This window comes from Hylobates moloch, unplaced genomic scaffold, assembly GCF_009828535.3.
Source record: "Hylobates moloch isolate HMO894 unplaced genomic scaffold, HMol_V3 SCAFFOLD_16, whole genome shotgun sequence".
NCBI classification, from domain to species: Eukaryota; Metazoa; Chordata; class Mammalia; order Primates; family Hylobatidae; genus Hylobates; species Hylobates moloch.
The window spans coordinates 81,049,580-81,065,634 of NW_026652291.1; the positions used below are offsets into that span (position 1 = coordinate 81,049,580).

Here is a 16,055-nt window from a genome sequence, read left to right on the forward strand (position 1 = left end):
GACATAACGCAGTTTAGGCTGGGGCGTCTTCGCGCCTGCGCAGCTGCGCTGTCAGGCGGCTGAAAACCGGGGGGGGGGGGGGGTTGGGGGGAGGGGGGCGGAGGTCGTGCCGAATCTTCCTCCGTAATAAGAAGCGACGTGTCCCGCTGTCCTGGCTCCGTGGGTCCAGTGAGATCGCGCCTGGGCGCTGGAACTGCTGGGGCTTCCGCCGCGGCGGGTGCCATGGAGGCCGTGCCAGAGCCCAGAACTCACGCCGGGGGAGGCCGAGACAGCCGGCGGTACTCATAGATGAGGCGGCGGCGGCGGCGGCGGCAGCCCGGGCTCTCCATGAGCAGGCGGCGGCGGCGACGGGTGCGGCGGCACCGGCGGTGTTCGGTCCCCGGGGAGGTACGAGGAGTTTGCTTCCTGGTGGACGGAGACTGGCCGGTGTGGGAACGCCTTCCACGGCCCGGCCCTCCAGCCTATTTGCCCGCAGTCCCGGACACTCGGCGGGGCACTGCCGGGACAGAGGCGGGGGCGCCCAGCCAACTCGCGGGCCCGTATCTCGGGGACCCGCCCGCCTCGGTGCCAGGCCTCCCGGGCGCGGCTGCTCCGGGCCAGGGTGGGCGTGGCCGGAGCGTGGGGGCTCCCCGGGGGCGCACGCCTCGCGTCCGGCTTGTCCCTGTCCCGAAGCCCTGCGCTGCTGGGAGCGGTAGCGCGTGGCTGTTAGGCGTATTTCAGGCGCTCATTTGAGAGGGGACTTTTAGAACCCCTGAGTCCTTAGGGAGTCTGGCGTTCAATGCCTTGGGCAGGTGGTGGGGTCCTCACGGCTAGCTTGGGGTACCAATTTCCTCTCTTGGAAGTCACCACGAAAGAAAGATGTTTTGTCAAAGAAATAGAGGTCAGGAGAGTTTTCTAGGTTTATTCAAATTGGAGGGCCTGTTGAGCCTGGAGAATAAAGCCAGCGGAATACATCCTCTAGTCCTTCCAATTACAGTTCCTAGCTAAACAGCTGAGACAATTTTAAGTAAAGCTCTTCACAGCTATCTTTCCATCATTTCTCCCCACCCCCCATTTTTATTGCAATTTACTTTGGAGCAAATCACCAAATTCATGATGAAACTAGTATCCTCTAGTTCTTCCAAACCTTCCCCCCTCCCGTTTTTCCCAGAGAAAGACTAAAGTTTCATGCCATATATGTCATTATAGTTTAATTCTCTTAGAGTTTACTGCTTTACAGAGGTAGTTACACTTCATTTGGTCACGTCTCAAGATAATTTGAAGAAAATATCCTAGAGATTTATGCTTCCTTTCCAGTGCACTATTTTAGGAATCTGAACTCAGGCTCTTTAAGCAATCTTAAACCTTGCTATAAAGTTCTTTAAAATTCAACGGAAATAAATCAAACCATAAAGTTATTTTCGTTTTTAAAGTATTTGAATGCCTATTTTTTAAAATCTTTGTAAACAAAACGTGTCAGTTTCCATTAAGAAGAAACGGAGTTTGTGTTTTCGTAGGCTACAGATTTGCCACACCCTCTTCTTCCTAAGTGGGTGACGAGAATCAATGTGTTGGCCAACTAGATGTAAACATCCACTCTTCATACTAAATATAGTTACTGGATATTTTAGAGTCCACAGTATCTTGCTTCAAACTGAAAACACTGTGTTCATGTGTGTTTAATATATTGCAGGAGTGAATTTTTACTCCTGTTGCAGAATGTTTTGGACTTAGTTTCTAACACAAATAAAACACGTAGGACTGCAGCTTTATTAAGTGTTGAGTTCATGTTGTGTTTGGGAGGGTGCAGCACTTGGAAAAGATGATCAAAATAAGACACTGATCTCAGTCACTCATTTCTCTGTTTCCGCTCCTCAGATGCCTCCCTTTTTTCATAACAATACTTCTCCATAAAAGTAACTTTGGAAAACAATATGATGTTAGTTTATTTGCTTGTCCCAAGTAAAGTGAAGGAGTTTTTTCAATACGATTGTAAAAAGAACTCATTCTTTCAAACATATGTGCGCTATGTAACATACATATAACACAACATATTTATTAAAATACTTACTGTGGCTTTAAAAACAAAGTGCCTAGTGGTCCTCAAGTTTGGGGAAGAGTGCCAGTTTGAAAAGGGAGGATGCTTTGCTTCATTCTGAAAACATGCATAGGGAATAATCAGGATATTTATCAAGTTCTGAATCAGATCTTCATAGTATAGCCTCTGTAAAAATTATAGTATATCTAAATTACACAATAGCACAATTCTGAGTTGCAAATAAAAATCCCAAAGTGATTAGCAGTATTATGCTACTATTCACTTAAGATTGATTTCATGATTACTCCTCATGCTGTCTTTCAAAGCTAAATGTCAGAATTAGTCTGTCTATATTAGCAACAGGAGTTTTTTTTTTTACACAGTTTTTCTATACAACAGATAAAATATGTAATATAGTTAATATAAAGATTATGTAATGGCTATTATTCTGTACCCCCAATTAAGGATCCCATTATATTAGTTTCTTAAGTGGAACCACCCATATTAAAAGAAAATGAAGCAAGCACAGCCTGTATCTTGGAAAGAGGAGGAGGTTTACATTAGGAATATGCCTAACCAAAGTTAGTTTATGTTTTTAAAAGGTTTATTTTCATTTAGGTTTTTTTTTTTTTTTTTTTTTGAGATGGAGTTTCACTCTTGTTGCCCAGGCTGGAATGAGATGGCGCAATCTTGGCTCACCGCAACCTCCACCTCCCAGATTCAAGTGATTCTCCTGCCTCAGCCTCCCGAGTAGCTACGATTACAGGCATGCGCCACCACGCCCAGCTAATTTTGTATTTTTAATAGAGAGAGGGTTTCTCCATGTTGGTCAAGCTGGTCTCAAACACCCGACCTCAGGTGATCCACCCACCTCAGCCTCCCAAAGTGCTGGGATTACATTACAGGTGTAAGCCACCACGCCCAGCCTCAGGATTTTTTTTATTACAGGGTTTCCCTCTGTCACAGATAAAATCTGCAATGTAATTAATATAAAGCCTATCAAATGGCCATCTGTACCTCAAAAAAAGACTGCAGCTTCTTAAATGGTCTTTCCAGAGAGCATGCATAGTGCCCAAAAAGTGGCTTATTTAAATGTTTTTGCTATGTTGGGAGGCCTAATAACCGCATTTAATTTGAGTGTTTAGATGGATTTATTTTCGTCTAAACATATTATGCATTTAATATATAAAGTTACAAGTTTATGTGTTCTGTTTTAAACTTTTAAAATGTAGGATGAAGACACTGTTTGAAGAGATCAAAGCATCAATTAAAAATAACTATAACCAAGATCGATCATTTTGGAGGCCTGTTCTTCCTTGGGGGGGTGTTTTTACTATCAAAGCTGGCCGCAAAGCAGTATCCTGTACACCACTCTATGTTGAAATAAGACTGAAAAATACCTGCACCATAGATGGATTCTTGATGTTATTGTATGTCATTCTTAATGAAAATGAAAATTTCCCTAGGGAACTCTCTCTTCATTTTGGTAGAGAGTTTGTAGACTGTTTTCTTTATTTAATGGACACCTACAGTTTTACAACTGTGAAGCTACTTTGGATTTGGGACAAGATGGAAAAACAGCAATACAAATCTGAAGTCCATAAAGCTTCATTAATAATTGATTTGTTTGGGAATGAGCATGATAATTTTACAAAAAATCTTGAAAATCTCATGTCTACCATTCAAGAGAGTTACTGTTCCAACTGGCGATGCCCAACTCGAGTGCAGGAGGATCAGCAGCGCACAATTAATATAAAGTAAGTTGGTCTAAAGTAAGTTTGTCACTTTTACTTTTTTTAATGAACATTGCTTTAGATATGTAGTCGTGTACCCCATAATGACATTTGGGTCAACAAAGGACCACATATGCCATGCTGGTTTGTAGGATACTGTATATTTAGTATGCCTTTCTATGTTTAGGTACACAAAGACTTACCATTTTGTTAAAATTGCCTACAGTATTGAGTACAGTAACATGCTGTATGGATTTGTAGCCTAGGAGCAATAGGCTTTACCATATAGCCTAGGTGTGTAAAAGGTTATACCATCTAGTTTTGTGTAAGCACATTCTAGGATGTTTACACACTATGAAATCATCTAAGGATACATTTCTCAGAATGTGTCCCCATTGGGTGACAAATGACAGTATTGCCAAAGTACTTGTTAAAGTACAGAGCCTTTATAATTACTTAGGCATGAAGCAGTCACACAAACACAAGATTCTTCTGCAGGTCCCCTGAAAACAGTGTTACAGCCTATTACATCCAAACATCTTATACTTACTTTACAAAACCAGCTGATAACCTTGTCAGTAGCAAAGTAATGAATTACTCAGTATGAAAAATATATTACTCTTACTTAAATTTACTAATATGACTATAGATGATTCTTAGTGTCACAAAGGTAACCTCTTTAAGAGCGCTTAATACTGTTTTGGAATGTTTCACCCTTTTAATAGGTCTCTGTCAGGAGGGCTAGTTCCACATGAACAAGAAAATTAAAAGTATTCTTTCATATTATGGCCAAGACATAATTATAGACAGAAACCCAGAACTTGGCATCTCACATGTGGATGTGGATGTAAGCAGCTTTTATTTTGACTAGGAAAGGTGCGAGGAGCCAGATGAGTGTTTCTGGTTTTCAGAGAAAAGGCAGATCTCCCACCTGGTAAATGATAGGGTCAGACTCCAAACTGGCAAGCCCTAGTGGAGTGTTGGGAAACATGAAAGCCTCCAAGGGACATGAGCTGGAAAGGGGATAATTGCCAGTGGAAGAAAAACAGACCCGAATGCATTGTTGGCAGAAAGGTATTTGGCCCTATGGTCCAGAAATGTACATCACATACCCTAATTTGTTAAACTTACATTTCTCTGAAATACGCTTTGTCTATTTTCCTGCATTGCTAATTTGAAATATCAATGGAAATAATTTTCAAGTCATAAAGACAACTCAGAAGTGTTACAGTGATCATAGCTCACGGCAGCCTTGAACTCCCGGGCTCAAGTGATCCTCCTGCCTCATGCCTTACTGCTTCAGCCACTCCAGTAGCTGGGACTACAGGTATATGCCACCATGCCCAGCTAATGTTTTTTTTTTTTTAATTTTTTGAGACAGGGTCTCACTCCATCTCCCAGGCTGAAGTATAATGGTGTGATCACAGCACACTGCAACGTTGACTTCCTGGGTTCAAGAGACCCCCCTGTCTCAGCAGCCCCAAGTAGCTGGCACCAGGGGCATGTGCCACCATGCCCGGCTAATTTCTGTATTTTTTTTTGTAGAGATAGGATCTTGCTGTGTTGCCCAAGTTGGTCTCAAAACTCCTGATTCACCCACCTCAGCTTCCCAAAATGCTGGGATTACAGGCGTGAGCCACCACAGCCAGCCTAATATCTTGTTTTTTAAAAACTAGTTTCTTTTCATCTGTAAATATCTTGAAACTATAATGAAATATTTATAATTCTATATATTTTATACTATTTAATAAAATATTTTTCATCATACTCTATAGCTTTTAAGTTTTTGCCTACTTTTTTAAAAATCCTATATTTAAAGCAACCTCTGAAGTAATGCAGAAAAAAATTTTTTTTTACAGATCAGGTACTTGAGGCCAAGAATGATTATTACTTACATTTAATCAGGTAACTAATCAGCTGCTCCTCTGATTCTGGGTCCTAGTTCCTTCCCACGAGACCAGATTGCCTCTTTTGAATCTTCTCACAAATGTTTTAGATTAACGTAGCAGCAACTGGATGTATCAGGATTGTTTATACAAAAATATATTTCTTTGAAAATTTCATAATTAGTGTTTGAGTTCAACTGGCTTCTACACTATCTGCAAGAAATTCCAAATGTGTAATAGAGGTTATATTTGGTATAATTGGTTTTGCTAATAAAGGACTGAGCTGTAAAATTTGTTATAATATATTAAGATATAAAATGTTGAAGCAGTTCTTACATGCATTTAATAATTATTGTAGTCCTCCCCAAGAAATTCCACATGGAAACTTGATAAGACTGGCTGTGAATGAGTTATTCTGTTCCAAGATTGAACTGTGTGAAGAGCATGGGTGAGTATATGATAGACATTTAAAATGACTATGTATGTGTTTATAAGGAAACCTAGGCAGATGTGCTCCTTGAAGTACTTTATGAATCTTATTAACAAGCCTAGTTTACTATGACATTTTACAGTGTTTTTGTTACGGAGTATATCACTACATAGAATATGGTACTACAGCTGATTGATGAATACAAAGCAAATACCTTTTCTTTTTTTTCCCCCACTGCTGAGTAGGTACAATAAAACCTTGGTTAACCGGAACCCAGCTAATCGGGACCCTCAATTATCTGGATTTTTTTCTGCACTCTCCATTTAGGAGAAAGAGGTAAATGACAACTAAAAAACTTAACCTAGTAAAAGTTGAGAGAAGCAGAACATATTCATCCCAATCTCTTAAAATTTTCTGTGACTACATTATTGTATAATGAGAATTAATATTTAGAAGGATGATTTTATTGCTGATTAATTACAAAAGGAAAGGTAAAAATATGTTCTGTTAATTGTACCTATTAAGTCCAGAAAGTGAACGAATATATTGTAGCAACAAATACTGAAACAGATGGTTTTCTGGTTAATTTGGTTTAGTTCATAATGTTTGTCAACCAGAATACTGTACCCTGAGCATTCCGGTTAATCAAGATTTTACTGTATAATTCAATTTGTTATATTCTGATCCATATACTTAATACCTCATAATATGAAGAAACAGAATTTGTTCATGCTTATAGTCGAGTCTAATGGCAAAAGGAAGCAATTAGAGTCATATTTTTCCCCTCTCTGCCATTATTTGAAACCAGCATATAGAGTGAAATATAAAATCGTTTGTATCAGTTCCGCAGAGTTATGCTTTCATAGGCTTATATAGAAATAGCTAGCATTTCCTGGAGTTTTAAACATATCATTTCTAGTGTAAGGAACACAGCTTATAAACTTCTGGAACTATAAGGTGATATAGGGTAGTAATTACCCTATACCTATAGGTATTAACCATTACCTACACCTATAATAGATAATTATAAGAAAATTAAAGTCATAAAGACAACTGTGAAGTGTTGAAAGTCAGCTTTGTCTCAAGTGTATAATGTTCATGCCTGTTTTCTATTTTAGGTGTGGTGGCTTAAGAGAATTTTCCCAACGAGTTTTCTGCCATGGGGCACCCCCTTTTGTTGTCTTAAATATGCAACATTGGAAATCTGAAGATCTGGCATATGTACCCTATTACTTGGATTTGTCTGATCACAAGTAGGTGTTTTTGTTGGTTTCTTTATAAAACTAATAAAAAAAATTTATCCAGTTATATTATGATTTTGACTAGCCCTTAAGAGATATTGTTGAAAACAATCATATCTGTCTCTAAATTTATGTATTCTGAATAGAATCAGAATTTATTAGAGAGTCAGTTACTAGCAGTGCACATAGTAGGTAGGTATGTGGACTACAGAGTAGACAGAATTGGGTTCAAATCCTAGCCCCATCTTTTATAAGTTAACCTTGGCCAACAACTTAACCAGTTTACATGTCAGTTTTCTCATCTATAAAACAGAGATGATGGTATCAACCTAGTGCAATTACTGTAAAGATTTAATAAGCACATACTAAGTGTTTAAGATCATGCCTGACACATAATACTGGATAGTATAATAGCACAGTATTTTGTGCCTGACACATACTGGCTAATATTTGTATTTCAAGTCAAAGAAGTGTGTAGTAGTATGCAGGTGGTCATAATTTAAACATAAAATGTTACTTGTCACTATAAATAAAAATATCTGCATACAAATCAGGAAATAAAGTGTTCTTTTAACATTTTCCCTGTAAAAGTTTTCTTACATGTTTACTTTTTTAAAAAAAACATACAGATTATAAGTTCATCTGTTAAAATATGTTTTTAAGAAATTCTTAATTTCTACATTTCCAATTTTATTACATGATCTATAGAGATATCTTTTTCAGGGAACAGAATACAAACCATGTCAATGTTTTTATTCCTTAGTTATAAATTTAAGGAGTGTTTATCTTAAAAACAAAGCATTATAATTTTCTCCCATACTATATTATTTAATTTGCAGGTATTTGTTGGAAGGTGCCACATTATTTAACAAAGAGGAACATCATTATTCTGCAGCTTTCCAGATTGGTGGACATTGGATGCACTATGATGGGCTCAGAAATGTGAATTTAATTTTGTTAAATAAACCCCCAGAGTTTCTCCTCTTGTCATCATTGGTTTATATTCGAGCAACAGAGAAATAAATATAGACTGATGCTAAAAGTTGTTTTCCCTCCTGCCCATGCTCCCCCAGATGAAGGGCTTTTATTTTGTGTATACTTGGTATCCAAGAAAATAGTTCAACTATACTAGTTTCAGAAGTGTATTTTCAGTGTTTAACCCCAGGTAAATGTTTTATATAGAGGATCTATGCAAAAATGTTTGTAATTTTTTTATATTTCCTGAGTTATTTTTATATGAGCATATTTTATGTTGGAATAAAACATATCTTGTGGCCTTTGTATTTTTTATTTATATGTACCTCAAAGATTTTTACAATTCTGTCTTTGAATTCAAGAAATACTTTGTCATCTGAATTCTAAATTTTTCTTTTTGGATATTTGAGTAAAACCTAGGTGAAAGTATTTTAGTTTATATAATTTTAACAATTCAAAATATATCTGACTGTATTTCTTTGCCCTACCTCACTATAATCCGAAGTGCACTATTTGATCTAGTATGGATTTGAATGTACAATTTATTGATGGCTTAGTTTATTAGTTCGATTTGCCCAGTATCCCTGTAGCAATTTTTAAAAATGTCTGAGAAATTTTTCAGAGCTTAAACTATTTCTTTATAATGGCAAATTACTTTTAACTACTTCCTAAAGTATTATAAACCTGCCAGTGGATTTTAAGTGATAGCTAAGCTTCCAAGTTTAATTCAGGTTATTACAAATAAATTATATAACTATCTTAAATATTGACCTTATAATTAAATGTAATTTGAAATGCTCTAATGTATTTTGCAGATAAAACAACTATAAACAATATTAGGCAACTGGATGTTTACTAGTGTCGGATTAGCAATAGAAATGCACTTTAAATATATAAGGGGAAATGCGTGCCTGGAAATACTTCTTTTCCTAGGGAAGTTTTATATTGACACAGAGAAAAGAATACTTAAATTTTTGAGTGATGTCTACTGGCTTCCTTATAAGTAGTGATTGATAGCATGCGGCTTTGACTTGCAATACAAATCATTAGGATTTTATAGTTATCAGAACATTATGTTTCTTTATAAAGACCCTAAGGTCACTCTTCTTTTTGCAACTTAAGGGAAAAAATATTCTCAAGGGAAAATACTTTTTGAAATTTATCACCATTTTAGTGTTTACATTTCAATAAATAGTTCACTTCAGGTTTGGGATTGAGATTAGTTGTAATATATTTAGAAACTTCTACATGACAGCACAGATCACTGCCATCTGCTGAACTGATAAAGTGCTTGGTGCCATGTTGAGAAAACTTACCCAAGAATGGATAAATATGGGTGAAACATTGCTGAGAATGCCTCACATTAGCAAATACTATGAAAATTCTTGTTTATATATCAAACTGATTTATTTTACAAAAAAAAAAAATTCTCCCCAAGATTTATTTAAATAGTTTCCCAAGTGTATCTGAATAGGATTTAATTTAGAGTAAACTTTTCTGGGGACACCTGATTGCATGAATTGAAATATACACTAACACAAATATTACAGTAAACATAAATGGTGTCATTAACAATTATTCCTAATGCAGATTTATTCTTTCAGGAAATGCACTTTATTTGGAATACTAGTTTATCATGAAACAATGACTTAACCTACCTCACAGGGTTGTTGTGAGGATTAAGATGTTTGTTAAAATCTTGACTACCTTGAACATGCTAATAAAAAAACATTTTTCTACCTCTTTTATTCGCAGGCAAGGCTCCCAGACTTTCTCTTACTAATGAACTCTGCAGATTTTAAAAAATTAGGCTGTAGCTCATATCACTAATACATTTAGTGTGTAATGGAAATTCAGTATGCCTTCTTGACCTCAGGTTGGGGCTTAAGGAGGAGAACAGAGAGTTTATTTTTATGGTAGCAGTTAGTTGACAGAAATAAGAAATTATCCCCTGGTGCCCAAACAGTGAATAGAAAAAGGATAAAAAAGAATTAACTAAAATAGATTATCTACGGAATGTGAAGGTGAGGGTATGGAAAATTCTTTGTAGTTCTATAAACATCCTTAGAGAAATCAGAATAATCTACTGGTGGGGGGCTAAAAATATGAGGTAATAATCAGAATATATATTTTTTGTTTTGTTTTTGTATTTTTTGTTTGTTTTTTGTTTTTGTTTTTGTTTTTTTTTAGATGGAGTCTTACTGTCACCCAGGCTGGAGTGCAGTGGTTCCATCTTGGCTCACTGCAGCCTCCACCTCCCTGATTCAAGCGATTCTCCCACCTCAGCCTCCCAAGTAGCTCAGATTACAGGCACACAGCCACCACACCTGGCTAATTTTTGTATTTTGAGTAGAGACGAGGTTCCACTACATTGGCCAGGCTGGTCTCAAACTCCTGACCTCAGGTGATCCACCCGCCTCGGCCTCCCAAAAGTGCTAGGATTACAGGCATGAGCCACCGCGCCCAGCCCCAGAATATATTTTTAATCAAAATACCACAAACAACTCCTACACCTACAGGGACAGCAAAAATAATTTTAAAACCTTTTCTACAATCGCATAAAGAACAAATCAAATTTAAGAAGGAGTCTTCAACTAGCTTCAGCAAAAGAAACCGTTTCTTCTTTAACTTCTGCAAATAATCTTACTTATTCCTTCAAAGTAGTTTATAATAATCTATAAATTATTAGAGTTTGTTTAAACCGTCGCTAGATCTAATCCAATGAAAGAGGAAGAGAAAGGATAACTCACCACCACAGGCATGCCTACTGGACTGAGTCCCATGTTCTATTTCTTTTCTAAAGTATGGGCAACTATATAATCAGATGACTACTATCACACATAAAAAGCTATACACGGCAGGTCACGTGGCTCATGCCTGTAATCCCAGCGCTTTGGGAGGCTGAAGTGAGAGGATCACTTGAACTCAGGAGTTCCCTGGGCAACATAGGGAGACCCCATCTCTACTAAAAATACAAAAATTAGTCGGGTGTGATGGTGTTCACTTGTCACCTGTAGTGCCAGTTACTCAGGAGGCTGAGGTGGGAGGATGGCTTGAGCCTAACAGTTGGAGGTTGCAGTGAGCAGAGATCACTGGAGCAGCCTGCATAACAGAGGAAGACCTGTCTCAAAAAAAAAAAAAAAAAAAAAAGCAAAAGAAAAGCTCTGCATGTTGAGCATATGAAAAATTTAGTTTTGTTTGTTTTTGAGATGGAGTTTCGCTCTTGTTGCCCAGGTTGGTGTGCAATGGCACCATCTTGGTTCACTGCAACCTCTGACTCCCAGGTTCAAATGATTCTCCCGCCTCAGTCTCCGGAGTAGCTGGGATTACAGCCACGCGCCACCACGCCCAGCTAATTTTGAATTTTTGGTAGAGACGGAGTTTCTCCATGTTGGTCAGGCTGGTCTCAAACTCCCGATTTCAGGTGATCTGCCCGCCTTGGCCTCCCAAAGTGCTGGGATTACAGGCGTGAGCCACTGCGCCTGGCCCAAGATTTAGTTTTATAATGATTCAGTGATGTTTAATTATTAGAAAATAACGGTAATGTCCTATAAGGCAGAAAGGGTAAGAATTCATATAAAATGATTGTAATTAATATTACTAAACTACAGCCAAACGAAACATTTAAAATTTTTAAATTTTCTGCTTTTCCCTTGTTGATGCCCTAGCATTTAAAATCAACATCAAATTATTCTGCCCTAAAACTTCACAGCTTTAGAAGTTCGTCTTACTGAGACATTTATACAAAGATCTTCAATTGAAAGTCCTACTATCAGGGGTTCCTACATCCCACCGTACTGGCCCAAGCTCCACTCTCTGGTCACCTGGACAGTCTCCTCGCTATGGTGTGAATGATGGTCTCCCTTTCAAAATTTATACTGAACTTAATCCCTATGGTGGTGATACTGAGAGCTGGGGCGTTTGGGGAGGTGATTAAGTCATGAGGGCTTTGCCCTCATGAGTGAGATGAATTGCCCTTATAAGTGGACTTTTTTTTTTTTTTTTTTGAGACAGGGTTTCACTGTGTCACCCAGGCTGGAGTGCCATGGCACAATCATGGCTTATTGCAGCCTCAACCTGCTGGGCTCAAGTGATCTTCCCACCTCAACCTCCCAAGTTGCTGGGACTACAGACATGCACTACCACATCTTAATTTTTAAAAATTTTTTGTGGAGACAGGGTCTCTGTATGTTTCCCAGGCTGGTCTCAAACTCCTGGGCTCAAGTAATCCTCCTGCCTCAGCCTCCCAAAGTGCTGGGATTATAGGCATGAGCCACTGTGCCTAGCCAGTGATGGGCTTGACAGAGTGAGTTTGACCCTTTTGCCCTTCTTCCTCCTGCTATGTGAAGATGCAGCAAGAAAACCCACAACAGACGCTGGCATCTCCATCTTGATTTTCCCAACTTCCAGAACTGTAAGAAATAAACTTCTCTTCTTTATAAATTACCAAATCTCAGGTGTTTTGTTACAGCAGCACGAATGGACTAAGACACTCCTTTAACCTCAAATTTAATTTGATCCTGGGGAGAAAACAGCCTTTTACTCTATCTCTTGTAGCTGAGGGGGAGGAAGTTAGTAAGAAGCCATCTGGAGCTAGATAATTTCTTTATATGCTGAGGATGTTATTAGATTATTTATCCTCAAATGAGCAATCAGTTCCATTGTTTATCCACTGTTTTCTCAATAACATCTTCTGCAAGGTATCAGGAGGAATATTGCTTAAAAATGAAAAGGTGAGCTGCTTTGGCAGGAACCTCAAGAAGGGTGTGGAATGGAACAGGAGCTTTGGGAGCAAATTAGCTGCGTAGACAAGTTAGCCACAGTAGAATCAGAAACTTGCTATTTATACAAGTTGGATGGATTTTCATTACTTGTTTTATCTTTGAGTTTTATTTTATTTATTATCTATTTATTTTTGAGATGGAGCTTTGCTCTGTCGCCCAGGCTGAAGTGTAGTGGCATGATCTTGGCTCACTGCAACCTCCACCTCCCGGATTCAAGCGATTCTCCCGCCTCAGCCTCCTAAGTAGCTGGGATTACAGGCATGTGCCACCACGCCCGGCTAATTTTTGTATTTTTAGTAGAGTCGGGGTTTCACCATGCTGGCCAGGCTGGTCTCGAACTCCTGACCTCAGGTGATCCACCTGCCTCGGCCTCCCAAAGTGCTGGGATTAGGCATGTAAGCCAGCGTGCCCGGCCTATCTTTGAATTTTATAAACACTCATTTCATAATATGAATATAAAATAATATGTAAATCAGTAATACAAAAGAAGTTTGAAGAAGAAAATAAAGGTCATCCATAACTTCTCCACCATCATTTCTTCCATCCATAATTTACACAATTATGATTAGATAATCCAATGATTGGCTCACACTGGTAAAGACTTTTTGGAAAGTCTAGCATGGCTCTACAGTACTGAAGAGAACCAAGAACCAAGGAGTCAGGGCTTGGAAGGAAGAAATGTATACTCCTAGGGGCCAGCATAGTGGTGATAGAGACAATTAACATGACAAAACTCCAAGAGGAAAGTAAGACTGAGGAAAACAGCTGTGGCCACCTGTTCAGGCATTTCTTTTCACCTGGACACTTGCTTTCAAAAACATTTGTCTTCTTAGACCTTCAATAACTCGTTCTTTTATTTTACAAAGAATATCGTTCCTTTACAATCCTCTACCTACATAATTATAGTATCCCGGGTGCTGAAGTTTGGAAGCAAGACCAGGATGGAATAAATTGTCCCCAAATAGACAGAACCAAATAGACTTTCTGTTTTCCTGTTAACCTAACACAGAGTTGTAACAAAGAAAGATTAAAATGCACTCAACATAATTAGCTTTAAGGGCAGGGTGGACAAAATAGGAGGGAGTTTTTGAAGAGGAGAGAAGCAGATACAGTAAGTATCTCCGCATACCCAACATATGAGAATTTTAGGGCAGTGGAAAGGGATTGGGAAGGAGAAAAAACACAGGAGAGCTGACCTGAGCTCAAGTTAAGAAGAGACCAGGTTAAGGCTTGGAGGAAACGGCCCGCCAGCTAGGAAAATCCTTTCCCAAGCAGGCTAGGTTTGATTTGGGGGCTGCAAACTAGAATAAGGTTATACCAGACATATTTCCTCTGCAGCATTTATGTAATGTATACTTATTGAGTATGTACCATTTGCTACTTGAATTAGATAATGTTTTCAGCCCTGGAAGGGTATACATGCCTACAGCGGGAGAAAAATGAGAAAAGCAATGATGACAGTATAATACGAAATACTATGGCAGGGTAGGTACCTGGGGCTTTGAGAGTACACAGGAGGGACAACTCTGCAAACAACCGCTGTGAGGTTTTTGAACCAGGCCTTTCACAGTTGCTGCCCACCACTCCCGGCGGAGGTCTGTAAAGGAAAAAGACTACAGATTCTTCAGCTTGTGATTTCAAAGACAATTCTACAGTACTACTTCCTCTATCTCTACAATTATAGAGTACTACTTCAAAGACAATTACGTAGTACTGAGGTGACAACGTGCTAGCACTCCTCGCTCGCTCTCGGCGCCTCCTCGGCCTCGGCGTCCACTCTGGCCGCGCTCAAGGAGCCCTTCAGGCCGCCGCTGCGCTGGAGGGGCCCCTCTCTGGGGCCGGCCGAGACCGCAGCCGGCTCCCTCTGCTCGCAGGGAGGTGTGGAGAGAAAGGCGCGGGCGGGAGCCGGTGCTGCGCGCGGTGCTCAGCGGCCGGCGCCGGTTCCGGGTGGGCGCTGGGCTCGGCGGGCCCGCTCTGGGAGCTGCAGGCCGCGCCGCCGGCCACGAGCAGTAAGGGGCTTAGCAGCCGGACCGGCTGTTGCGGAGGGTGCACTGGGTCTCCCAGCACTGCCGCCCGCCCGCGCCGCGATCAAATTCTCGCGGGGCCTCAGCCGCCTCCCCGCAGGGCAGGGCTCGGGACCTGCAGCCCACCATGCCCGAGCCCCCTCACCGTTGGCTCCCGCGCAGCCGGAGCCTCCCCGACGGGCGCCGCCCCGTACTCCACGATGGCCGGTCCCATGGGCCGCGGAAGGGCCGAGGAGTGCGGGCATGGGGCGCGGGACTGGCGGGCAGCTCGGCCAGCGGCCCAACACCGCATCCATTAGGGAAGCCAGCTGGGCTCCTGAGTGGGGTGGGCACTTGGAGAACTTTTATGTCTAGCTAAAAGTTTGCAACTGCACCAATCAGCACTTCGTGTCTATCTCTAGGTTTGTAAACGCACCAATCAGCACCCTGTGTAAGCTCAAAGTTTGTAAACGCACCAATCAGTGCTCTGTATCTAGCTAATCTAATGAGGACTTGGAGAATTTCTATGTCTAGCTAAAGGATTAAAAATGCACCAATCAGCACTCTGTGTCTAGCTCAAGGTTTGTAAACTCACCAATTAGTGCTCTGTATCTAGCTAATCTAATGGGGACTTGGAGAACTTTTGTGTCTAGCTAAAGGATTATAAATGCACCAATCAGCACTCTGGGTCTAGCTCAAGGTTTGTAAATGCACCAATCAGCACCCTGACAAAAATGGGCCAATCAGCTCTCTGTAAAATGGGCCAATCAGCTCTCTGTAAAATAGACCAATCAGCAGGATGTGGGTGGGGTCAGATAAGGGAATAAAAGCAGGCAGCTGGTTCTGGTCTTCTTCCAAGTTATGGGAGCTTTGTTCTTTTGCTGTTTGCAGTAATCCTCCTGCTGCTTGCTGTTTGGGTGTGTGCTGCTTTTGTGAGCTCTAACACTCACGACGAAGGTCTGCAGCTTCACTGCTGAAGCCAGCAA

The 16,055-nt window shown here is 40.2% G+C and overlaps 1 protein-coding gene across 1 annotated transcript; it reads left to right on the plus strand.

Moving 5' to 3' along the window:
• Positions 1–249: 249 nt before the first annotated feature.
• CUNH14orf28 (chromosome unknown C14orf28 homolog) lies at positions 250–10,036 on the plus strand. The gene is made up of 5 exons (XM_032135156.2): positions 250–387; positions 3,250–3,774; positions 5,995–6,084; positions 7,185–7,319; positions 8,147–10,036. The coding sequence occupies exons 2-5, from the start codon at positions 3,251–3,253 to the stop codon at positions 8,328–8,330; spliced, it is 933 nt and encodes a 310-aa protein (XP_031991047.1). The 5' UTR covers positions 250–387; position 3,250; the 3' UTR covers positions 8,331–10,036.
• The last annotated feature ends 6,019 nt before the right edge of the window (positions 10,037–16,055 follow it).